Source organism: Anomaloglossus baeobatrachus, chromosome 2 (assembly GCF_048569485.1).
Source record: "Anomaloglossus baeobatrachus isolate aAnoBae1 chromosome 2, aAnoBae1.hap1, whole genome shotgun sequence".
Taxonomy (NCBI): domain Eukaryota; kingdom Metazoa; phylum Chordata; class Amphibia; order Anura; family Aromobatidae; genus Anomaloglossus; species Anomaloglossus baeobatrachus.
In genome coordinates this window covers 259,900,748-259,927,440 of record NC_134354.1, presented here as the reverse complement: position 1 = coordinate 259,927,440, position 26,693 = coordinate 259,900,748, and the positions used below count along the sequence as shown (strand labels likewise).

At 47.9% G+C, this 26,693-nt stretch overlaps 1 protein-coding gene across 1 annotated transcript in view; it reads right to left on the bottom strand.

Moving 5' to 3' along the window:
- Nucleotides 1–24,690: 24,690 nt before the first annotated feature.
- The window catches only part of LOC142289624 (germ cell nuclear acidic protein-like), a 42,138-nt gene continuing 40,135 nt past the window's right edge, over nt 24,691–26,693 (bottom strand). Inside the window, exons 11-12 of the mRNA XM_075333605.1 lie at nt 26,235–26,442; nt 24,691–24,775 (exon numbers count right to left, since the gene is read on the bottom strand). Of these exons, the coding sequence (XP_075189720.1) occupies nt 24,691–24,775; nt 26,235–26,442 (293 nt within the window). The remainder of the gene's footprint in view (nt 24,776–26,234; nt 26,443–26,693) is intronic.

Below are 26,693 nucleotides of genomic sequence, written 5' to 3'. Positions count from 1 at the left end.
GAATCTCTATCAGACTTACTCGGCTGCTGCGGTGCTTCTTGGATTGTTTCCTCTCTGTAACGTGGACTTGTGTCGCTGCTTACAGGGCATGACTTCAGTCCTTCATCCACCTCCTGCTGCTCAGTGTCCACATCTTGTCACACTCTACTGTTTTGATCCCACAAGAGGCACTGTGCGAGTATGGGTTCCAATGTGGCTTTTTCAAAATTTTGTCACTATACAACTAAACTGACAATGCAGCAAATCATTGCCAGCTACATTAACTACTGGTCTCCAACCTCCATATCAAGGTCCCTAGTGAGTGGCCCACCTGGGTGTCCTCTATAAACTCCTGGTGGCTATGCACCTGCCTACTTACCTAGTGGCCAAAGCTGATGACTCTGTAGCTGAAAGGATCCTGGTTTGCAAAACTGTTTGGTTACAAATCTATCCACAGACCACTTTATAAGCTAGAAAGGTCTGCCATATAATTAATGCCAGAGTGATCACCGGCATAACACCTTCTTGGTGTCCACTGTGCAATGCCGCAGTAATTTGCCGCCTGACCTTATTCAAGCTGGATGTTACACGCATTTCGAGCCCTACCAAAAGTGACTGATCTTGCATACTATGAAAACATGATGCCACCACTGCTTCAAAGCATCTGACTGCTCAACTTCATGCTTTCACCCTGCTAGATCCCAGCTAACAGAAGTCTAAATCCAGGAAAAGCACACACACCTGCCCCTCCCCCCCCCCGGCTTGCTGGGCTTCCTGCCCTCTTGGAATCTCTTTGGAACTATTATCTTCCACTTGGGCCTGTTCATCAAAGGTTCCATGGATCTTTGCCATTTTGTGTCTGTGATGTGGTCCCCTGCCTGTCCTGTGGGGACACCTGTATGATTCTGCACAGTGTTCTTTTTTCCCCCATCTTTGATTGTTCCTGGACACTGTTTTTTAACATGTCTAAGTTCTCAGTCTGTAACCTTCTACAGGTGTTCACTGGTTTTGTCCAGGGCCTACTTTAGTTGCATCTTGTGGTCATATCCCTGATCCTCCTTGATGCGGCTTCTTGACATGTCTTTGGTCACTTTAATCTTGACTGCAGCCACTGGTCATGTCATCATATCGTGATTGTGTTTTCAGTTTTCGGCAATGTCCCTAGTGCCTGAAAACCTGATTTCAAATTATGAACATGTCCATGGTGCTTGTCATCCTGGATACATCTCCTGGCTATCACTGGTGTCCTTGATCCTAATTGTTGCTTCTGCATGTCCCGGGTGCCTAAAATCCTCATTTCAGCTCAAGAACATGTCCATAGTGCTTGATATTCTGAGTACATCTCCTGGCTGATGCTGGTGAACATGATCCTAATTGCTGTTCCTAATTGCTTTTCCTGCATTTATCACTGGTGAAGATGATCCTGGTTGCAGTTTAGCCGTGTCCATGGTGCTTCTGCTCCTGGATACAGCTCTTGGTCGTGTTACTGTTGCTCGTGAGCTGTAGCCTGCCACCAAGGTGCATTCTTTGGCCTTTTTTCATACCACTGAGGCGCACCTTGGGCTTTTGTAGCCTGCCACCGGGGTGCATTCTTTGGCCTTTTTTCATACCACCGAGGCACACCTTGGGCTTCTGTAGCCTGCCATCGGGGTGCATTCTTTGGCCATATTATTTACCACTAGTGCGGACTTTTGACTGCTAGTAGGATGCGGAGCACACCACTTCCCATTGGTGAACCAGCGGAGCCCACCGCTTCCCGTTCGTGAACCAGCGGAGCCCACCGCTTCCCGTTGGTGAACCAGCGGAGCCCACCGCTTCCCGTTCGTGAACCAGCGGAGCCCACCGCTTCCCGTTCGTGAACCAGCGGAGCCCACCGCTTCCCGTTCGTGAACCAGCGGAGCCCACCGCTTCCCGTTCGTGAACCAGCGGAGCCCACCGCTTCCCGTTCGTGAACCAGCGGAGCCCACCGCTTCCCGTTGGTGAACCAGCGGAGCCCACCGCTTCCCGTTGGTGAACCAGCGGAGCCCACCGCTTCCCGTTGGTGAACCACCGGAGCCCACCGCTTCCCGTTGGTGAACCACCGGAGCCCACCGCTGATCTTGACTACAGCTACTGGTCAAGCCCTGATATCGTGATTGTTTTTGCAGTTTTCGTCAATTTTCCTGGTGCCTGAAAATCTGATTTCAAATTATGAACATGTCCATAGTGCTTGTGATTCTGGATACATCTCCTGGCTGACTCTGGTGTCCAGGATCCTAATTGCTGTTCCTGCATTTATCACTGGTGAAGATGATCCTGGTTGCAGTTTAGCCGTATCCATGGTGCTTCTGCTCCTGGATACAGCTCTTGGTCATGTTCCTGTTGCTCGTGATCTTGATCTGTAGCCTGCCATCGGGTTGCATTCTTTGGCCTTTTTGCAAACCACCGAGGCGCATCTTGGGCTTCTGTAGCCTGCCACCGGGGTGCATTCGTTGGCCTTTTTGCAAACCACCGAGGCGCACCTTGGGCTTTTGTAGCCTGCCACTGGGGTGCATTCTTTGGCCTTTTTGCAAACCACCGAGGCGCACCTTGGGCTTCTGAAGCCTACCACTGGGGTGCATTCTTTGGCCTTTTTGCAAACCACCGAGGCGCACCTTGGGCTTTTGTAGCCTGCCACCGGGGTGTATTCTTTGGCTTTTTTGCAAACCACTGAGGTGCACCTTGGTCTTCTGTAGCCTGCCATCGGGGTGCATTCTTTGGCCATATTATTTACCACTAGTGCGCACTTTTGACTGCTAGTAGGATGTGGAGCACACCATTTCCCAATGGGGTGCAAACGAAGCGCACCGCTTCCCGTTGGTGAACCACCGGAGCCCACCGCTTCCCGTTGGTGAACCACCGGAGCCCACCGCTTCCCGTTGGTGAACCACCGGAGCCCACCGCTTCCCGTTGGTGAACCACCGGAGCCCACCGCTTCCCGTTGGTGAACCACCGGAGCCCACCGCTTCCCGTTGGTGAACCACCGGAGCCCACCGCTTCCCGTTGGTGAACCACCGGAGCCCACCGCTTCCTGTTGGTGAACCACCGGAGCCCACCGCTGATCTTGACTGCAGCTACTGGTCAAGCCCTGATATCGTGATTGTGTTTGCAGTTTTCGTCAATTTTCCTGGTGCCTGAAAATCTGATTTCAAATTATGAACATGTCCATGGTGCTTGTCATCCTGGATACATCTCCTGGCTATCAGTGGTGTCCTTGATCCTAATTGTTGCTCCTGCATGTCCCGGGTGCCTAAAATCCTCATTTCAGCCCATGAACATGTCCATAGTGCTTGTGATTCTGGATACATCTCCTGGCTGACTCTGGTGTCCATGATCCTAATTGCTGTTCCTGCATTTATCACTGGTGAAGATGATCCTGGTTGCAGTTTAGCCGTATCCATGGTGCTTCTGCTCCTGGATACAGCTCTTGGTCATGTTCCTGTTGCTTGTGATCTTGATCTGTAGCCTGCCATCGGGGTGCATTCTTTGGCCTTTTTGCAAACCACTGAGGCGCACCTTGAGCTTCTGTAGCCTGCCATCGGGGTGCATGCCTTTGGCTTTTTTGCAAACCACCGAGGCGCATCTTGGGCTTCTGTAGCCTGCCACCGGGGTGCATTCGTTGCCCTTTTGGCAAACCACCAAGGTGCACCTTGGGCTTCTGTAGCTTGCCATCGGGGTGCATTCTTTGGCCTTTTTGTAAACCACCGAGGCGCACCTTGGGCTTTTGTAGCCTGCCACTGGGGTGCATTCTTTGGCCTTTTTGCAAACCACCGAGGCGCACCTTGGGCTTCTGAAGCCTACCACTGGGGTGCATTCTTTGGCCTTTTTGTAAACCACCGAGGCGCACCTTGGGCTTTTGTAGCCTGCCACCGGGGTGCATTCTTTGGCTTTTTTGCAAACCACTGAGGTGCACCTTGGTCTTCTGTAGCCTGCCATCGGGGTGCATTCTTTGGCCATATTATTTACCACTAGTGCGCACTTTTGACTGCTAGTAGGATGTGGAGCACACCATTTCCCAATGGGGTGCAAACGAAGCGCACCGCTTCCCGTTGGTGAACCACCGGAGCCCACCGCTTCCCGTTGGTGAACCACCGGAGCCCACCGCTTGCCGTTGGTGAACCACCGGAGCCCACCGCTTCCCGTTGGTGAACCACCGGAGCCCACCGCTTCCCGTTGGTGAACCACCGGAGCCCACCGCTTCCCGTTGGTGAACCACCGGAGCCCACCGCTTCCCGTTGGTGAACCACCGGAGCCCACCGCTTCCCGTTGGTGAACCACCGGAGCCCACCGCTTCCCGTTGGTGAACCACCGGAGCCCACCGCTTCCCGTTGGTGAACCACCGGAGCCCACCGCTTCCCGTTGGTGAACCACCGGAGCCCACCGCTTCCCGTTGGTGAACCACCGGAGCCCACCGCTTCTCGTTGGTGAACCACCGGAGCCCACCGCTTCCCGTTGGTGAAGCGCCGGAGTTCACCGCTTCCCGTTTGTGAACCACCAGAGCCCACCGCTGATCTTGACTGCAGCTACTGGTCAAGTCCTGATATGGTGATTGTGTTTGCAGTTTTCGTCAATGTCCCTGGTGCCTGAAAATCTGATTTCAAATTATGAACATGTCCATGGTGCTTGTCATCCTGGATACATCTCCTGGCTATCACTTGTGTCCATGATCCTAATTGTTGCTCCTTCATGTCCCGGGTGCCTAAAATCCTCATTTCAGCTCATGAACATGTCCATAGTGCTTCTGATTCTGGATACATCTCCTGGCTGACGCTGGTGTCCACGATCTTAATTGCTGTTCCTGTATTTATCACTGGTGAAGATCATCCTGGTTGTAGCTTAGCCGTATCCATGGTGCTTCTGCTCCTGGATACAGCTCTTGGTCATGTTCCTGTTGCTCGTGATCTTGATCTGTAGCCTGCCACCGGGGTGCTTTCTTTGGCCTTTTTGAAAACGTCCGAGGCTCACCTTGGGCTTTTGTAGCCTGCCACCGGGGTGCATTCTTTGGCCTTTTTGCAAACCACCGAGGCTCACCTTAGGCTTTTGTAGCCTGCCACCGGAGTGCATTCTTTGGCCTTTTTGCAAACCACCGATAATGATAATGTTACCTATGTAAGAAACATGAATAAAAAATGCCGCCCACTGTGCGCGTGAATGCAAATATGCGCCACACTGTGCCCATAAATATATAGTCCACCACAGTGCACCGTCCGCTCTACTGAGAATATACATGAGTTACCAGCATTGTGTCCCCGGTATAAATATATATTCAGGGGCCACTGACTATAGCAGTGCTGCGGCAGGGATCCGTCCTCGCTCACCGCCTGGTGCCGGCTGTATGACGCAGGCAGGAAGATGAGAATCCGCCACTGACAGGACAGACAGAAAAGAAAAATGTCCCCTTATGTTTTAGGGACTGTCAGGGGGTCCTTTTCAGCTGCTGTACTACTTCCCCCTATTACCTACACCCCATTTTCCATTGATTGTTTCTACAAGATATTTGGATAAATAAAAAGTAAAAAATATAAAAACATTTTTTTTCCATTAAAACATTAATTCAAAGAAATATAAAAACAAACAATCAAAAAACTAAACATGATTGAGAGCAGCAAAACCTCTACAACGATCACCTGATTTATCCAGCACGATAACGGCATAAAAAATAATAATAATTAACCCCTTCACCCCCGGCCACTAAAACACCCTAATGACCGGGCCATTTTTTGCAATTCTGACCAGTGTCACTTTGACAGGTTATAACTCTGGAACGCTTCAACGGATCCTGGCGATTCTGACATTGTTTTTTCGTGACATATTGTACTTCATGTCAGTGGTAAATTTAGGCCGATATTTTTTGCGTTTATTTGTGAAAATTTAGGAAATTGTGCGAAAAGTTGGAAAATTTCGCAATTTTCAAACTTTGAAAATTTATGGCCATAAATCTGAGAGATATGTCACACAAAATAGTTACTAAATAACATTTCCCACTTGTCAACTTTACACCAGCGCAATTTTCGAAAGAAATTTTTTTTTCGTTAGGAAGTTAGAAGGGGTCAAAGTTCATCAGCAATTTCTAATTTTTCCAACAAAATTTACAAAATATTTTTTTTAGGGACCACATCACATTTGAAGTGACTTTGAGAGGCCTAGGTGACAGAAAATACCCAAAAGTGACCCCATTCTAAAAACTGCACCCCTCACACTGCTCAAAACCACATCCAAGAAGTTTATTAACCCTTTAGGTGCGTCACAGGAACCAAAGCAATGTGGAAGGAAAAAATGAAAATTTTACTTTTTAACACAAAAATGTTACTTTAGCCATAAAATTTTCATTTTTACAAGGGAGAAAAGAGAAAGTGCACCCTACAATTTATTATGCATTTTCTCCTGAGTACGCTGATACCCCCATATGGGGTAAAAATCAATTGTTTGGGTGCACGGCAGAGGTCGAAAGGCAAGGAGCGCCATTTGAATTTTTGAACAAAATTAGCAGCACTCATTAGCGGACGCCATGTCGGGTTTGAAGACCCCCTGAGGTGCCTAAACAATGGAGCTCCCCCACAAGTGACCCCATTTTGGAAACCAGAGCCCTCAAATATTTTTTCTAGATGTTTGATGAGCACTTTGAACACCTGGGGGCTTCACAGAAGTTTATAACGTTGAGCCGTGAAAAGAAAAAAAAAATTTTTTACCACAAAACTGTTGCTTCAACTAGGTAGCTTTTTTTTTCACAAGGGTATCGGGAAAAAATGCAACATAAAATGTATTGTCCATTTTCTCCTGAGTACGCAGATACCTCATATGTGGTGGAAATCAAATGTTTGGACACACGGCAGTGCTCGGAAGGCAAGGAGCGCCATTTGAATGCAAAATTAGCTGCACTCATTAGCGGACGCCATGTCAGGTTTGAAGACCCCCTGAGGTGCCTAAACAATGGAGCTCCCCCACAAGTGACCCCATTTTGGAAACTAGAGCCCTCAAATAATTTTTCTAGATGTTTGGTGAGCACTTTGAACACCTGGGGGCTTCACAGAAGTTTATAACGTTGAGCCGTGAAAAGAAAAAAAAAAATTTTTTAACACAAAACTGCTGCTTCAACTAGGTAGCTTTTTTTTTCACAAGGGTATCAGGAAAAAACGCACCATAAAACGTATTGTCCATTTTCTCCTGAGTACGCAGATACCTCACATGTGGTGGAAAGTAATTGTTGGGCGCATGGCGGGGCTCAGAAGAGAAGGGCACCATTTGACAGCAAAATTGATTGGAATCATTAGCGGACGCCATGTCACGTTTTTAGACCCCCCCATGGTGCCTAAACAGTGGAGCTCCCCCACAAATTACCCCATTTTGGAACTAGACCCCTCAAGGAATTTATCTAGATGTTTAGTGAGCCCCTTGTACCCCCAGGGGCTCCACTAAAAGTTGATAACTTTGAACCGTGAAAATTATTTTTTTTTAAATTTTTTTTAAAATTTTTGCAGCAACAAGGTAGCTTTTTTTTTTTTCTCTTTTTACAACAGTATCAGGAAAAAATGCACCATAAAACGTATTGTGCAATTTTTCCCGAGTACGCAGATACCTCACATGTGGTGGAAATCAATTGTTTGGGCGCATGGCGGGGCTCAGAAGACAAGGAACGCCATTTGACTTCTCAAACGCACAGACGCAGTGCACTGATCGGCAGCTGCAGGAGACACGGTCGGATGAGATACAAAAAGCGCTGGGGATACGGAAAAAAAAAAAAAAAAAGTCACGCCAAAAATTGAGCAGGGATGTTGATCCGCGCTCAGCGGGACGCACGGACAGATGTGATACTTTTTTTTCCGTATCCCCGACGCTTTTTGTATTGCATCAGTCCGTGCGTCCCGCAGAGCGCTGATCAGGGATGCACATAACGGATCGGCATCCCTGCTCAATTTTTGGCGTGACTTTTTTTTTTCCGTATCCCCGATGCTTTTTGTCACGCCAAAAATTGAGCAGGGATGCAGATCCGTTATGTGCATCCCTGATCAGCGCTCGGCGGGACGCACGGACAGATGCGATACAAAAAGCGTCGGGAATACGGGAAAAAAGTCCCGCCGAAAACTGACCACGGATGCAGATACGTTATCTGCATCCCTGATCAGCGCTCGGCGGGACGCACGGACGCATGAGGTGTAAAAATAGAAAGGGGATAGAGGAAAAAAAGAAAAAAAAAAAAAGTTATACTCACAGTACCCAGAGGATTTGCAGGAGGAACAGAAGGCAAGAAACAGCTTTACAGCAGCAGCCAGCAGGCAGGAAGTTGGACAGCTCAGGAGAAGACCCAGGAAGAAGGACCCAGAGATGGAGGCAGATGTGATCGGCCGGTGAAGACAGGTAAGAGGACGTCGGGGGGACAGCAGAGGGGGACTGGGACAGCAGAGGGGGACAGCAGAGGGGGAGGGGGGGGAGCAGAGGGGGAGAGCAGAGGAGGGAGATACCGGAGGAGCTGCAGAATAGAGATCACGGGGGAGGCCGGCAGACTGGGATGTCGGGGGGCAGATCGGGATGTCTGGGGGCAGATCGGGATGTCTGGGGGGGCAGATCGGGATGTCTGGGGGGGCAGATCGGGATGTCTGGGGGGGCAGATCGGGATGTCTGGGGGGGCAGATCGGGATGTCTGGGGGGGCAGATCGGGATGTCTGGGGGGGCAGATCGGGATGTCTGGGGGGCAGATCGGGATGTCGGAGGACAGATCGGGATGTGGGGGGGAGATCGCAGGGGGGCACGGGCAGGGGCCATTACGGGAGCGCGCAGGAGCAAATCACAAGAGCGCGCAGCGGCTGCAAGAGAGCAGGGGAGGAGGGATACCGGTGGAGCTGCAGAATAGAGATGGCAGGGGGCAGATCGGGATGTCGGGGGGGGGGGGCAGATCGCAGGGGGGCACTCGCAGGGGCTGCAAGGTGAGCACAATACTCACCGCTCCCGCTCCTGCTCCGTGACGTGACAGCAGCGGCAGCAGCAGCGGTGGCGTGCTACCACTAGTACCAGCCAGTGCTGCACGCTGCAGACATGTTGGGGGAGGGTCCCTAGACCAGCACAGGCCTGGGGAGGGCGGCCACCGGCAGATCAGACGGCCCACTGCACACTGATTGGAGCGATTGCGCGTCATCGCACGATAGCTCCAATCAGTGCTGCAGGGGGGGGGGCCACGGTGTCTGCTTGCTTCCAGCCAATGATCGGAGCTGCTGCAGCTCCGGTCCTAGCTGGATTTTACAAGATCACACTATTTTTGGCATTTTTTTTTGCCGAAAACAGCGTGATCAATGTGATTGGCGGTTCCGATTTGAACAGCCAATCACATCGATTGCCTATGGGGGGTGGCGATGCCACCCCCCCTGGGGTCAAGCAAAGTTCCCCTGCTGTAAGAAACAGCAGGGGACATCATTTGAAAGCCGTTGCTATGGCCACGGCAATCAAATGAAGTTTAGGCAGTAAAATTACGTCCCTGGTCGTTAAGTCACGTTAAAATAGGACGTAATTTTACTGCCCGCGGTCGTGAAGGGGTTAAGGCCATAATTCCAGTTTTGTTCATGATGCCTCCTACATAACAAAGTATTAACTATACTGCATGATAAACGCTGGGAAAAAACAACAATTCCATTGGTTTTGCCACTAAAGGCTGCTTTCTGTAAATCTCATGCATAAGAAAAATGGAATAAAAAAAAAAAAACATAATTATGCAAGGACTCAAAAAACTACCCCACATAGCCCTCCATACAGAATAATGGGCTCCTTACAGTCCTCCATACAGAATAATGGGCCCCATATAGCTCTCCATACAGAATAATGGGCCCCACATAGTCCTCCATACAGAATAATGGGCCCCACATCGTCCTCCATACAGAATAATGGGCCCCACACAGCCCTCCATACAGAATAATGGGCCCCACATCGTACTCCATACAGAATAATGGGCCCCACACAGCCCTCCATACAGAATAATGGGCCCCACACAGTCCTCCATACAGAATAATGGGCCCCACAAAGTCCTCCATACAGAATAATAGTCCCACCATAGCCCTCTATACAGAATAATGGGCCCCACATAGCCCTCCATACAGAATAATGGGCCCCACATAGCCCTCCATACAGAATAATGGGCCCCACATAGCCCTCCATACAGAATAATGGGCCCCAGGGCTGGGAGCCCGACGGCCGCAGGCGGAGACCTGGAAAAAGGCACACTGATCCCCATGAATGGAGGGCCCAGGGTACTGGGAACACCTCCAATTCGTCACATGTCTATGCCACAAATGTGGGACGATATAAAGAACCCCCAAAGTACGCAAACACTAATATATGGTCCAGCCCTACAGGAATCTTTCTATGCATACCCCAATATGTCTCACACCACCACCTCGATGGGTGACGACCGCCCGGCTTCTCTGGCAGACCTGCGGTCACTGTTACAAGCGATTCCCACCAAGAACGACATTGCAGCATTGGCTAGTCAAGTGGTGGCGGAATGTAAACAAGAATTCATCCAATTACGGCAGGATCTCTCCTCACTTACTCACAGGGTAGACACCCTGACTGAACAACAATCAAATACTCAGGTGTCTATTCAAGAGACTGTGGAAAACCAATCCAAGCAACTATTTTCCCTTCAACAACATGTAGATGATTTAGAAAACAGAAACAGACGGAACAATCTAAGAGTTAGAGGTCTTCCGGAATCTATCACTGCCCCTGACATACCTGCTGTTCTTCGTTCCATCTTTAATAATCTGCTAAAAAGGCCACCAGGAGCTCCCCTTGAACTTGATAGAGCCCATAGGGCTCTACGTCCTCCGGATCCAGATGATTCCCGTCCGAGAGATGTCGTGTGCAGGGTGCACTTTTTTGCTATAAAGGAGGACATTTTACAAGCAGCCAGGAGGAAACAGAACCTGTCATTTAATGGCTCTACCATACGCATAATGCCGGATCTCTCACGCCACACCCTGGCCCAACGTGCGACCCTTAAGCCCCTTCTTGATGCTTTAAAAGAGAGGGGTCTACCGTTTCGGTGGGGATTTCCATTCTCCCTGTCGGTGCGGAAGGACTCCCGATGGATGGTCTTGCGATCCCCAGAAGACCTCCCGGCTTTTACTAAGAGCCTGAATCTGCCTACAATCCCTATTGCAACCTGGCCGACTACCCTACTCCAGCAGTGGATACCTAGGGGACGGCCTGCCTCTTCCAGACTGACTCCACCTCCTGTGCCCGGCAGGGGGCTGCCTCCGAGAGAAAGGCGGGGTCGTGGGGCGGGTCGCCCTCAGTGACCAATATAGATGTGCTCAGTGGCGGAATGCGCCCTTATGACTTATGCCTCTTACAGTTATTTGAGTCACTTGACTCTCGTATGCTGCCTCTAAGTTTATTCATCGCCCGTACTACATGAATATTTGATATTGTTGCCGGTTTCTGTGGTTATCTTTAATGTTTTTAGCATGCACGGAGCTCTGCTTGGTTATGTCTGACATCCTTTTTCCCCAAATAGGTCGGGATCCTCTGTCCTGCCTAGATCAGGCGGATATGTTCCCTAGAAACATTTGTTCGGATTTAGTTTACTGTGCAAGGTTTCTTTTGCCTGATGTTCTCCCTGTTTTCGTTTTTCTTTTCCTCTTCTCCCTGCTACATCCTACCTACCTCCAGTCTTCTCTTCTTTCTATTCTCGGCGGCCGGGCTGATCGTGTTCGATACCCTCTCTTATATATCTCTAATGTACTATTCTTTTATAGATGGCGGATCTAACCATCGCTTCTTTCAATGCCAGGGGCCTCAATGTTCCGGAGAAAAGGACACAGACACTGTATCATCTTCATAAACGGAAGGTAAGAATAGCGTGCCTCCAGGAGACACACTTTAAACAAGGACATGCCCCTATTCTTAAAAATAAATATTATCAGACATGGGTATCCTCGGACAACCCAGACTCCCGTTCTAAAGGCGTGGCAATAGCCATACATAAATCCCTGCCACATCAAATCTTAAAGTGCACGACAGATAGTCTTGGAAGATACATTATCCTCTCACTGAGGGTGGGAACCCACATTTTCACAATAATTGATGCATATGCCCCAAATCAAAAACAGGACAGCTTTGTTTCCCGTCTGATCGACGTCGCGATCCCCTTGCTACAGGGCACGGTGATTTTATGTGGCAACCTTAATGTCACCCTCGACCCCACATTAGATAATTCCAAAGGGAAATCTAGTATTGCATACACCACCATTAAACGTATCAAAAAAGCTCTACTGCGCATTCAACTGTTCGACACCTGGAGAATTCAACACCCGTCGGACAGAGACTATAGTTTCTATTCCCACACTCAGGGCTCCTATAGTCGTCTTGACTACATACTAATACAACATAGCGCTCTCCCGTGGATCCAACATACGGGAATGGATAATATACTGTGGTCAGACCATGCGCCGGTGTATTGCACGATAGAGATCCCCTCTCTTTCGGCTCCTAAAGGGTCGTGGCGGCTGAATGAGTCGTTGCTACTGGATGAGCTTTGTGTTACTGACATTCAGACCTCTATTACAAGGTTCATGGAGGACCACTCAGTAGATGACACAGCCCCCACATATAAGTGGGAAGCACTGAAATGTGTCCTACGAGGTATTTTTATTAAACACGGGTCCCGAATCAAGAAAGAAAAGGCCCAAGACATAGTAAAAGCTCTCCATAAGGTCTCTGAACTGGAGCTCATCCACAAGCGAGCCTTATCGGCCACAAATCTACAAGCCCTTTTACAAGCTAGGTTCCAGGTTAAAAAACTGCTTGATTCCTCATATCAGCGTCTAATACAGATGGGAAGGGGGAGGTTTTACGAGTTTGGGGACAAACCCGGCAGATTGTTGGCCAACGCGCTGAGAGAAGAAAGAGCTCATACCCTCATAGAACCCATGCGATGAAATACTCTATGCCACCACAGACATCTCAAATACTTTTCACGACTATTATTCCAAGTTATATAATTTACCTGTCGAGCCCCCCAGGTCGAGTGATGAGTGTCCCTCAATGCCTTCACCTTTTAGATGTCTCGATAGCTCTATAATTGAGAACTTGTAAAGTCCATTTATACTGGAGGACCTGCTGGCAGTGATGCGCGACACTCCTGGAAACAAGAGCCCTGGCCCTGGTGGATTCCCCGCCAAATTTTATAAATCCTTTTCGGAACAATTAGCGCCACTAATGCTCCTTTCCTTTAACTCGATTTCGGACTCTGTCCCCTTTCCGCCCCACTCCACCACGGCTCACATCTCACTACTCAGTAAGGCTGGAAAAGAGCCCACGGTGTGTAGTAGTTTTAGACCGATATCACTTCTTAATGTAGATTTAAAAATTTATGCCAAGCTTTTGGCAAATAGACTTGGTCCTTTGCTTCCTGACCTGATCCATTTTGACCAGGTCGGGTTTGTCCCGGGTAGAGAGGCAAGGGACAACACCATAAAACCCTTGGATTTAATTCAACACGCACATACTAAACAACTGCCTCTGATGTTGCTGTCTTTGGATGCTGAGAAGGCTTTCGACAGAGTCTCCTGGCAGTCAATTGCACAGACCCTGGACCATATAGGCCTGGGACCAGTTTTCTCATCTAAAATTATGGCTTTATACCATACCCCGATGGCTCACCTTAAGATTAATGGCACTCTGTCGAAACCCTTCTCCATTCGAAACGGGACCCGGCAGGGATGCCCCTTGTCACCTTTACTGTATGTCTTAGTCATGGAACACTTGTTGTTGGCCATCCGGGCCAACCCGGACATAAGGGGAATTAAGATCGCCAACCGGGAGCATAAATGCGCTGCCTTTGCTGACGATCTCCTTGTTTACCTATGTAACCCCATCACCTCTCTCCCATCCTTAATGGTGGAACTGAACCGCTTTAGCAAGTGGTCTAATTTTAAAATCAATTTTGATAAATCAGAATTCTTAAATATTTCTCTACCCCAAAACAACTGTAAATGTTATAAAACCAAACTTTCCCTTTAGATGGCCACCCCACGGTAGTATTGGATACTTGGGCATCTCTTGATGCCCAAGTATCCAATACTACCGTGGGGTGGCCATCTAAAGGGAAAGTGCCATCTGACTTGTCCAGGCTCTTTCAATTAAACTACCAAAGTTTCCTGTCACGGCTCGAGGGTGATTTAGCCCGGTGGCACAGGGGCACTCTTTCATGGTTCGGCAGGATCAGCGCGCTCAGGATGACGGCTCTGCCGAGATTGCTGTACTTGATACAGACGGTTCCGGTCTATGTTCCAGCAACCTATTGGGCCAAAATGCAGCGCATATTCAGTCAATTTGTCTGGTCCGGAAGGCGTGCCCGTATAGGGAGTAGCGTCCTAACTAGGACCAAGAGTGCGGGAGGGACGGGACTACCTGACTGTAGGCGGTACTACTTGGCAGCCGCTCATGCCAGGATCCTGGACCTTCTACATAATACTGGTTCTAAGTTTTGGGTCTGCCTTGCACAGGATATGTGCCCCTTATCATTACCAACCCTGCCCTGGACCTGGCCGCTCCTCACCAAGCATAAGATTGAGATGTCCTATAGTACTAAACAAACATTGAAAACTGTCCACTCTGGGTCATCACGCAATCTCATGATCCAGCCTAGAGGGCCCCTTATGCCACTAACCGATAACCCGGAGTTTTTACCGGGAGCATCATCTAATAATTTTCTGGGAAGCACGAAACTGAATCCTTTGAGATTAAATCGGGTGGCTCCGGGCGGGTCTCTCATCCCACTTCTGGAGATAGTAGAGGGCCGGAATTTCAAACTGCGATTTAATTTTGAGTATGCTCAACTCAAGCATTTTCTAACCTCCCAGGACACCATCAGGGCTCATCCCCCACCCCAAACTCCTTTTGAAATCCTTTGCACTGGGCCTTCCGACACGCGTCATGCAATATCAAGGGTGTACAAGCTTATGACAAGTGCAGCAGAGGTGTCGCTTCCTCGCTTTTGTAGAGCATGGGAGTTAGAGCTCAACCAAACGATTCCCGGGAATCAATGGGAGCGTTTCCGCTTGACCCACAGGTTGGTAGTTGCCACTAGGATGCAAGAAACCAGCTATAAAATACTTTCCAGGTGGTACAGGGTTCCGGCATCTCTTCATGCGTGGTGCCCCGAAATACCGGACACGTGCTGGCATTGCGGGGCCTCGGGAGGCACCATGTCTCACATCTGGTGGCACTGCCCGGGCCTGTCGGTCTTTTGGAGCAAAGTACTGGTAGCCATAAAAGAGGTCACAGGGATCGTAGTGCCCAGTCGCCCGGAGGCAGCCTTACTGTATATCTTTAACGTATCGGAAAAGGTTTTTAAAAAAATCTATCTTGGGTCACCTTCTTCAGGCCGCCAAGACAGTGGTCCCACGGCGCTGGAAAGACTCTACCCCCCCGACGTTGGATGAGTGGGTAACAGAGGTAAATGTGATCCACCGCATGGAAATGGTGATGGCCCAATCACGAGGGCAAACAGTGGAGACAGCCACTAAGTGGTTCCAATGGGAGTCTTTCCTGTCCAGTGAGAAATTTTTTGAACTAATTTAATCTCCGGAATGGGGGCACCCAGGCTTTTTCTCTTTTAGACAGTACACATCATCCTCTCGACAAATCTTAGCTCAATGGACAATGCATCAGCCCCAGTTGCCTCACCCTGCTTTCTATCTCTCCTCTCCTTCCTCTGAAATACTTCTCCTTCTTTGGATTCTGTGTCTATCACTCAACTTAATCTCTTCTACATGTTCTATTATCATCTAAGGTTTTAAATGTTTATCCATGTACTATTTCTACTTTGTATGATTTGGTACAACATGGATGTATGTTCTAATATTGTAATTCCTTTGAAAATCAATAAAATCTTAAATTGGAAACAAAAAAAAAAAAAAGAATAATGGTCCCCACATAGCCCTCCATACAGAATAATGGGGTCCACATAGCCCTCCATACAGAATAATGGGGTCCACATAGCTATCCATACAGAATAATGGGGTCCACATAGCCCTCCATACAGAATAATGGGGTCCACATAGCCCTCCATACAGAATAATGGGGTCCACATAGCTATCCATACAGAATAATGGGGTCCACATAGCCCTCCATACAGAATAATGGGGTCCACATAGCTCTCCATACAGAATGGGGTCCACATAGCTCTCCATACAGAATAATGAGCCCCATATAGCTCTCCATACAGAATAATGAGCCCCACATAGCCCTCCATACAGAATAATGGGGTCCACATAGCCCTCCATACAGAATGAGCCCCACATAGCTCTCCATACAGAATAATGAGCCCCACATAGCCCTCCATACAGAATAATGGGGTCCACATAGCTCTCCATACAGAATAATGGGGTCCACATAGCCCTCCATACAGAATAATGGAGTCCACATAGCTCTCCATACAGAATGGGGTCCACATAGCTCTCCATACAGAATAATGGTCCCCACATAGCCCTCCATACAGAATAATGGGGTCCACATAGCCCTCCATACAGAATAATGGGGTCCACATAGCTATCCATACAGAATAATGGGGTCCACATAGCCCTCCATACAGAATAATGGGGTCCACATAGCTCTCCATACAGAATGGGGTCCACATAGCTCTCCATACATAATAATGAGCCCCAGATAGCCCTCCATACAGAATAATGGGGTCCACATAGCCCTCCATACAGAATAATGGGGTCCACATAGCTCTCCATACAGAATAATGGGGTCCACATAGCCCTCCATATAGAATAATGGGGTCCACATAGCCCTCCATAAAGAATAATGGGCACTGGCATGGGGGGCGGTTGTTATGTTCTCCACTGTTCAGGCCCCTCCCCCTCAGTGATGTGATCGCTGGATGTCGCTCTGTTACCATGGTAATATATTCCCTCCAGGACTGCACTGCCCCCTATCACCTGTAGATAGATAGACCCTCATCTACACTGTATACAGCGGCCGGGGCTCGTACTCCTCCTCCGGCCTCCGCTGGGCTCCGCACGCAGCGCTCACCTAGCTGCACACACTCCGTCCTCTGTGACCCGCTGAGGGCTCAGATTGCTGCTGGCTCCGCCCCTCGGTCTCTTCACCGTCCTCAGCAATATGGAGTTGTCCGCACTGACTGGAATCCTGGACACAGGGGCGGGGCTTGTCACTGGAGCCACACAGGGGTTGTCATGGAGCTTTCTAGCATGGCCGGAGTCTATGGGAGATGGGTGGCGCTACACTGGTGATGGACGTGGCTATACAGGTGATGGGCGAGGTTAGAGCAGGCAGTATTGCCGTGCAGTGCGCGCTGCTCCACACTTTCCACCATAGATGGAACAGATATGACTCCTATACAGTAGCGTAGTTACCCCGTGCTCAGAGGGGGCCACTAGGAGCTTTCACCTGTCAGTGCTGCAGGGGCAGAGCATATAGGGTAGATAGGACCTGCGATGATGTCATGCCCATGTGACCAAGTGGGTGGAGCCACAGTTTTGCCTTGAGGGGCACAGTTTGAGCCTTGACCTGCCTGAGAGAAGATGGGGTGCAGGGTGAGAGGCATATGAGGGGTGCAGGGTGAGAGGCATAGGAGGGGTGCAGGGTGAGAGGCATAGGAGGGGTGCAGGGTGAGAGGCATAGGAGGGGTGCAGGGTGAGAGGCATAGGAGGGGTGCAGACTCTGGTATTATGGTGTGAAGGGGTGCAGGGTGTTTTAGAGAGGGGTAAGTTGGGGTACAGGCTGTGTGACCTATAGGCAGTGCTTTTTTTGCAGCGGTATGCGCTGGTACGGCGTACCAGAAAATCTGAAGAGCGCCTCTGGCTCTGTCCACATGGCTAACTTGTAAACTATCCAAATTAGCCATGTGGAGCGGAGGCACAAGCCAGAGGCGCATCTAGGGGGGAGCTGGCGGGGCGCTGGTGGGCTGCCTGATGCGGCGGTGTGGAAGTCTGCCAGGGTGGGAGCCGCTATTCTCTGAGCGGGGCTGTCACGCTGACAGCCGCACTCATAGAAAGTGCAGCACGCGGCTCCTACTGCTCAATTGTCCTTGTATCTGTCAGACGCGAGGACAATTGAAACCGTGATCCCTGGCGCTGACGTCCGGGTCAGTGCGACGGCTTTCATGTGATCAGGTCAGCTGATTAGACTGCTGACCCGGAAGCCAGCGCCACAGCGCAGAGGCGGCAGAGAAACGCTGATAATGCTCCACTGTGGAGCTGAAGAAGACACGGAGGAGGAACATTATGGGGTGAGAGGGGAGTATTTTTTAAACAGTATGGGGGGGGGGGGAAGGATCTGTGGACACACTATGGGGGAGGCAGAGGGTGGGGAATGGGAACCATCTGTGGACACACTTTAGGGGGACAGAGGGTGGGAAGGGGGCAATATCTATATACACAGTATGGGTGGGGAGGGAACTATCTGTGGACAGAATATGGTGGGAAGAGAGGATGCGGAGGGGGAAGTATCTTTGGACACAGTATGGGGAGAGAGAGGATGAGGTTTCATGCATGGGGACAGAGAAGTTGAGGTTTCATGCATGGAGAGAGAGAGAGGATGAGGTTTCATGCATGGAGAGAGAGAGAGGATGAGGTTTCATGCATGGGGACAGAGAGGATGAGGTTTCATGCATGGGGACAGAGAGGATGAGGTTTCATGCATGGGGACAGAGAGGATGAGGGGTGGTGCATGAGGACACAGAGGATGAGGGGTGATGCATGGGGACAAAGGATGTGGAGCGAACTGGAAAGAAATTTTGATGACACAGAATAAAGAGTGACATGGTATGAGGAGCAAGTGGGCAGGATGGGGAGTGAGGGGAAAAAGTATATGGACACACAGGAGGTACTGAGGAGACAGGGATGAGAAGAATGTGAGGGGCACAGAATAAAGACTGGGTAGTGGAGGGGGGAGGTATGGAGAGCGGCCAGAATGGGAGGACAGAATGAGGCTATAGCAGGGAGGGGGAGCGTGATGAGGGCACAGTATAAAGACTGGGCAGTATAAGGGGACACAGTGTAAATGACACTGTAAATAGTAGGCTCAGTTTGGAAAGAGGGAATATGGAGGGCATGTACCATAAGAGGGACTGTGTGGGTTATATTTTGTGCAGAGAATACTGAGAGGGGTTATTATTTATTCTGGGGCACAGTGTTGGGCAGATATTTTTAAATAGAAGTATTATAATCATTCTGCTACTTTTAGTTTTTTTTGTGGTACAGAAGACCGGAGAAGATGGAAATCTGCAGAGACGAGATGTGAATGTGAAAAGTTATTATTGCATCAGGACAAGAAAATGAATAGAAAGAAACAACCGGAGACAACATAATCTATAAGGTACCTGAATGTAAATGTTTATTTGTGATACTGACAATGTCTTATCATTAGGCCTTGGTCCCACTTGCGCATTGCTTCTTATGTGAGCGTAATGGGACCCCCACTGATCAGCTGATTATGGTGCAGGTGGCTCGAAATGCTTATTTCTGGATCTGCTCCGTCCTCTGATGGTGTCCGTGGCCGGGTACTGCACATCCGCCTCATTGATTGTAATAGGAGACTGCTGCCACTATCAGAAGACTAACAAAGGGATGGGAAGGGCACCACCCAGTGGGATCTCCTGGTATACAAAACAATTGGTAAGGAACAAGGAGAAAGAAGGGTATACCAACACGGGATCACCACAGCATTAAATAATGAGGAATTAATTTTATTGAATCATTTTGTAGCCAAAACACGAGACACATGTCTCCACACTGGGGAAAAAAAAAAAAAAAATCACACTTAAAAAACACAGTGACACGATAAAAACACTTAAAAAGCCATAGGCGTGAAAAACATGTCCGCCAGGAACCAAATATATGATAATCAATAAATATGACAAGGACACTCCAATAAATATTGCACAAGGCCCGTTCCTAGGATTTAAACATCTGGCATGATAAAATTTGTGCGATAGAATATACAGGTGAGCATAGATGGTAACATGTAATAGGTTATTATGTAGAGACACTTGAGACTGGTAAAAATGCAATATATGCAAATCAGTGGACAGACCATAAGTTGCACGGATACCAAGAATCTCTAGTAATGTACGTAATATAATGTAGATCGTATCTCAGTATGGATCTATCCACAAAGTACATGCAGGTCTCTATACACGCAAAATAGCTCTACAACCATAATGTCCCAACATAAGTGTATCCAAAAGGCCCATACAGTACATGACAATATTAAGTCAGTAATTCTATCTGCATAGTATATATACCAGTATTTTACCACCACACATAGCCAGTGTCCTAGGTGCTTGAAGAGGTGTCCACCAGTAAAAGTATATGGGGCAGATAAAGCAGCAACCAGGCTAGAAGCGGCACAGGAGCGGACCTATATCCATCACCCCACTAAATAAATATCAACCAAGCTGGTGGGGTAGATGAGAGGAGTGACCAAAGGGGTTCCAGGCATGGACACCCCACGCGTATCGCCACGTATACAGTGGCTTCCTCAGGGGAAAAAGAAGGCAATGTGCAATGGCAATGTGTGTCCTATTTAAGGGAGTATAATCAACACTCACCAGTGTTTGCAGCTGCAAGATTTTATACGCTGGAGGTAAAGCTCCGATGGCGGCCGCCATCTTGCTTAGTCACATGATATGGAGAACGTCCTCCCCTACCTTTTACTGCGCATGCGCAAGCCCAATAAAGCTTGATTACACATAAAATATGCTCAAGAAGCAGAGCCTAGCCTCGCTGTTTAATAGCGAAATTCATACATAAGATCTTTTAACATTATAATTATAGGCGCATCGCATCGCAATATGCTGATAAACTCAGCAGCCCGATCGGTGCTATCCGCATGCGTTAGGCAAACAGGGGGGAGGGAGAGAGAGAGAAAAAGTTGATGTATTAACCTTTTTGTAGATGGAGCACTTTCGAGTGCTCACAGACTTGTGATAGTTTTTTGGGGGAGATTTTTCAAGATTTTTCAAACACAAGGTAGAGTAGCCACATATCCCTATCCCTTCAGACAGATTCTATCAGAGATTCTGTCAGTGATACATATGAGGGAGACAAAAGAAGTGTCCAAAGGCATCAGTAAATCCTCAGCTAAGCATTACAGAGTACCACCATTCTTATGATCTATATTGGAGGGATTTGTAAGGGCAACCCTGTACCCATACAGTAATATTCGTAGTTCTTACAAGAAAAGGATCATTAGATGTCAGATGGTGGAATATCCCACTCACTACCTCAGAGGCACCAGAAAACAGACATAGGTCTCTTAAATGGACACCCCTGGATAGTAAGTAATGGCATACTGTACTCATTCCAACATAAGCATCACTGAGGACACCATGGAGACACACTATTCAATAAAATTAATTCCTCATTATTTAATGCTGTGGTGATCCCGTGTTGATATACCCTTCTTTCTCACTATCAGAAGACGGAGCAGATCCTGAACTGAGCACTTCCGGCCACCTGCCACCACTGGCACCTAGAGTAGGAAATTGGCGGGGTTGCCAGGTGCCGGACCCCGACCAGTCAGACATTGGTGACCTATCCTAAGGAAAGGCCATTAATGTTAAAGTAGTGGACAATCTCTTTAAAAAAGTGATTCACCCATATTCATTATTGGCCACATCGATATTATGTTGAGAAACAAGGTTTCTCTCAAATACCTTGTGTTGCCAATTCTGCCTGTGAGAGGTGCTATTGCAGACCGCTAATCCCCATTGCCTGACCCCCAGGCTCTGTGACCTCAGGATCCGGTGATGGCACGTCAACTTCCTGTTCACCTGACATTACCGCGGCGGCCCCAGTCTCTGGGAGTCACTGGGCTGTGGGCGGTGTTTCACCGCTCGTCACAGCCCAGCATTGCTCCTGCTTGCGGTGCTCTGCTGTGAAGGAGGAGGGAGCAGGTAGATGCTGCGCTGTGACACTGAGCAGTGATGAGCGGGGAAACTCCACCCACAGCCCAGTCACTCAGGAAGACTGCGGCCACCTCAGTTGACATGACATCACCCGATCTCAGAGGCCACAGAGCCCGGGGATCATGCGAAGGGGGTGAGTGTACCACAATAGCGCCGCTCACAGGCTCTACTGGTAACACAAATGTATTTGAGAGAAACCTTTTAACTCAACAGAATATCAATGTGGCCAATAATGAATATGGGTGAACCACCCCTTTAAGTATAATGGGCCTACATACATACTTTTTTTTTTCCTTTTAGAAGTGCTCACCTACTTGTTAAACGTGCCATGCTGTACTATGAGTAAACACCCCATTAGAAGGCTTCTCTATATAGTAAAAGCAGCAAAATATCTCATTGCTTCTCAGCAGAAAGACAGTAATGCTCACTCGGGCCGATATACGCCGACACAGACAATGGAGAAATTAAGTTCTCCATCTTCTCATCTGTGCTCCTATTCTTACATGTGAGACAATCGGATGGTAGTAAAATGACACTTGGCTCGCACTCTGAGCAGAGTTTGAGCAATGATCTCTGCTGGCTCAGGTGGGGACTCTGATGCCTCTTTTCAGCTCACGTCATCTGGGCAGCTCCTTTTCTTCTGGTCTGCTCTGTCGACGTTATGTTGATTTCCCACAGGTCTGATATCCCAGTACGCATATTAGGCCATGTCACAAAGCGTAAAGGGAATCTGTCACCAGGTTTTTGATACCTAATCTGAGAGCAGCATAATGTAGGGGCAGAGATCCTGATTCCAGCGATGTGTCACTTACTAGTAGTTTTGATAAAGTCATTGATTAATCAACAGCAGATTATCATTACAGGACTACTTGGCATGCTGCACGTAGTCCAGAATATTCATGAGCTCTGTGTAACTGTAAGATCTGCAGCAGGGAAAACAGTGATTTTATCAATATGTCGGCAAACAGGTCAGTAAGTGACACATCGCTGGAATCAGGATCTCTGCCCCTACTTTATGTGCTCTCAGATGAGGGATCAAAATTCTGGTGACAGATTCCCTTTAAAGCACCACTACAATATTTTTTTTATTACACCGCTGTAGTGGTGCTTTAAAGTGAACCTGTCAGGTGCAATATGCATCCAGAACCACGAGCAGTTCTCGGTGCATATTGCTAATCCCTGCCTAACTGTCCCTGTATCTAGTAGCAGAGATAAAGAGTCATAAGGACGCTTCTGTTTTTAATTCTTGAGTCCGAAACGCGTAAAGTTTCACCTGTGTTATTTTTGTACAGTGTGTTCCCAGACATGACTATTTTAATAAGATACTAATAAAGCCTTTTTACATTTTATTATATTGGTGCTGAACGCACTCCTCCGTTTCAATTTTCTGCCACACACACACACACACACACACACCGGTATGGACTGACCGGTGGGACTCGTGCACCTTGGAGGATAGCATAGACTTCAATGACAGGTGAGCTGGATATCTCTCTTTTGCCGTATAGATAAAGAGATCTTTAGAAAAAGTATTTCTAAAGAACCTTCATGATATGCTAATGGGTGCAGGGACTAGTCCCAAGGGCGTTAGTTCCTGCGCTCATTCCATCCTCTTAGCATGGTAGCACGCGCACAGGGGCATGCTAACAGGCTATTCAATGCAGCATCACCAGCAGTGACACACGTACCTGTGTCCGCTGATCTGAATGCCCAACACTTCCGGTCATGTGCAGTATGAAGCCGGGTGTATGCGTCCCGGCTTCAAAGAGGTCTAGTGCGCTTGACCAATGAGAGAGTGTGCAGTGGGTGGGGCTGGACACTGAGGCCGGGCAGGGCCAGCTCTGGTTATGAGGCAAAAAAGCAGAGGGAGCGGCCAAGTTTGGTAGAGCTGCAGGTAAACAAAGTGACTGCAGACAATGAAGTGAAATTCAGGAGGAAAAAAAATGTAGAAACAAAAAACTAAATTCATAGGAGTGTTGTATATTACAATAAAGCACAGAGTAGCTTCAATTTTTTTATATATTGGAGTTGGATAATGTCTTTAATATATGGACTGTGGTTCTTCTCTCTAAGCATCTGAGTAGATGGAGTGAAGGAGATAAACAGTTGTCACTCTGGGGCGAGGGAACGCCGAGTGTGTGGCACAACTAGACTATTACACCAGGGAAGATGTAAAGGAAGGCCCTGGTGATAGGGAGAGGGGAGAGGGGTCACCACCTCACACTCACCTGTGGCTGATCCATGTGCTCCATAACGTCCCTAGATGGGTCCTTCGCCCTGTGCGTGATCGTGTGCCTTGGCCCTGGCTGACCCTAGACTAGCACTGGCTGGGGAGCAGCCTAGCAAGACACTAGTCTTACTACTAACATAAATACAACACAAGGAAGGGGAGACAAACAGGGAGACAGATACAAAATAACTCCAAATCTTTTCCATAGAGGAGCTCCACTGCATCCACTGAAAAGCTACCACAGCTTTCTTCAGAGGTCAGCATAGAAAGAGCTATCACTGGCACATGGGAGAACCTGGAGTGAGTTTAAATAATGAAGGGAAGTGGCAACAAGGTGTAGCAGCTGAGATTAGAGCTAAATGGAATCTCAGCAGAACAAGGGACCCTTAACCCCTTCAGCACCAAATGAAGTTTAATTCACTCATATTAAAGAGAACCAGAGATCTGCAAATTGCTAAAACTTTTAATACACAGATACTGCAATGTATAAATACTTCAGCTGAACGCGACACTGTTGACAATGGCCTTCATCTTAAATGGTATTCTGTATGATAAGTCTGAATCCACATTTTTTGCAAAACGCTCTTTCCTCATTAATTCTTCTGAATCGTCCGACTCTGTGGAGACAGAAAAAAAAGGGATCAGCAACCAGGAAAGGAATATCAGATATTAACCCCTTAACGACCGCGGGCCGTAAAATTACGTCCTTGCGGTCATAATGTTACTGCCCGCGGTCTGCCGGCAGCATCATGCTGCGATCGGCACACATCTCAGCTGATTTTCAAAGCTGAGATGTGTGCCTGCTAGGCACGAGCAGAATCGTTATCTGCTCGTGCCGTTTAACCCCTTATATGGTGCTGTCAATATGTGACAGCGCCATTATAAGCGCGATCGCGGTCAACTTTTACTTACCGCCCGATACCGGAAGTCACGTGACGCGATCACGTGACTTCCAATAGTTGTCATGGTAGCACAGGGTCATGTGATGACTCCTGTACTACACCTGACTTGCTTTCACTTTCGCTGTGCCAGCGGCACAGCAAAAGAGAAAGAGGGCGTATCTGCTGTTTACAGCCTTGTAGCTGTGATCAGCAGATACTGCAGAGCAATCGGAATGCTGATCGCAATAGCCCCCTAGGGGGACTAGTAAAATAAAAAAAAAAGTTAATTTTTTTTTTAAAAAAATTAAAAAAAAAAACAAAAAAACCTAAAAGTTCAAATCACCCCCCATTCACCCCATTGAAAATTAAAGGGTTAAAAAAATAAAAAATATACACACATTTGGTATCGCCGCGTTCAGAAACGCCCGATCTATCAAAATATAAAATCAATTAATCTGATCAGTATATGGCGTAGCGGCAAAAAAATTCCAAACGCCAAAACTATGTTTTTTTGTCGCCACAACTTTTGCGCAAAATGCAATAAGAGGCGATCAAAACATAGCATCTGCGCAAAAATGGTACCGTTAAAAACGTCAGCTCGAGACGCAAAAAATAAGCCGTCACTGAGCCATAGATCCCGAAAAATGCGAACGCTACGGGTCACGGAATATGGCGTAAAACGTGTGCCACTTTTTCAGACAAACTTCCGATTTTTTTTAACCCCTTATATAAAAGTAAACCTACACATGTTTGGTGTCTACGAACTCGCACTGACCTGAGGCATCACACCCACACATCAGTTTTACCATATAGTGAACACAGTGAATAAAATATCTCAAAAACCATAGCGCTATCGCACTTTTTTTGCATTTTTTCTGCATTTGGAATCTTTTTGCCGTTTTCTATTACACTATATGGTAAAACTGATGGTTTCATTTAAAAGTACAGCTCGTTCCACAAAAAATGAGCCCTCACATGACCATATTGACTGAAAAATAAAAAAGTTACGTGTCTCAGAAAAAGAATGGCGAAAAAAAAAAACGAAAGCGAAAAATCGGCCGGTTGTGAAGGGGTTAAGGGAGGGCATGGACTTATACTGAATATTAGATTTTAGTCTTCAGTGATCCCATGGCATCAGAATATAAGTTGCATTAACGGAGTTTTGTTATATTTGTAAAATAAAATATCTCCTTACCTGCACTCGCAATTTTCACACTCATAGCTGTACCTATACCTGATGGCATATGTATGGTACACTGACGGTGCTGGTAATTCTGGATGAATTGTGATGGCCTTTTGTGTATACCATACCCAGGCTGGCCCATGGCCATCATTTTGTACCCCATGAATATTCCAGCAGGCGGCGTGGCACATTTCGTGCAGCAATGTATCTCTAAGATGGTCTAAAGATAAAAAATATACAATTATCATAAAATATAGAGATGCTTTACACCACAGGGGAAAATCTGCTATGCTATATTATGGGGAAGTCTTAAAGAGGTTGTCCACTATTTTAACAATAATGACCTATCCTTAGGATAGGTCATCAATATTCGATTGGCTGGGGCCAACGCGCCGCACCCCTGCAGATCAGCTGTTCTTGGTGTTGGCAGCAGCAGGCAGCTGGAAATGCTCAGTTTCGGAGTTGTACCGT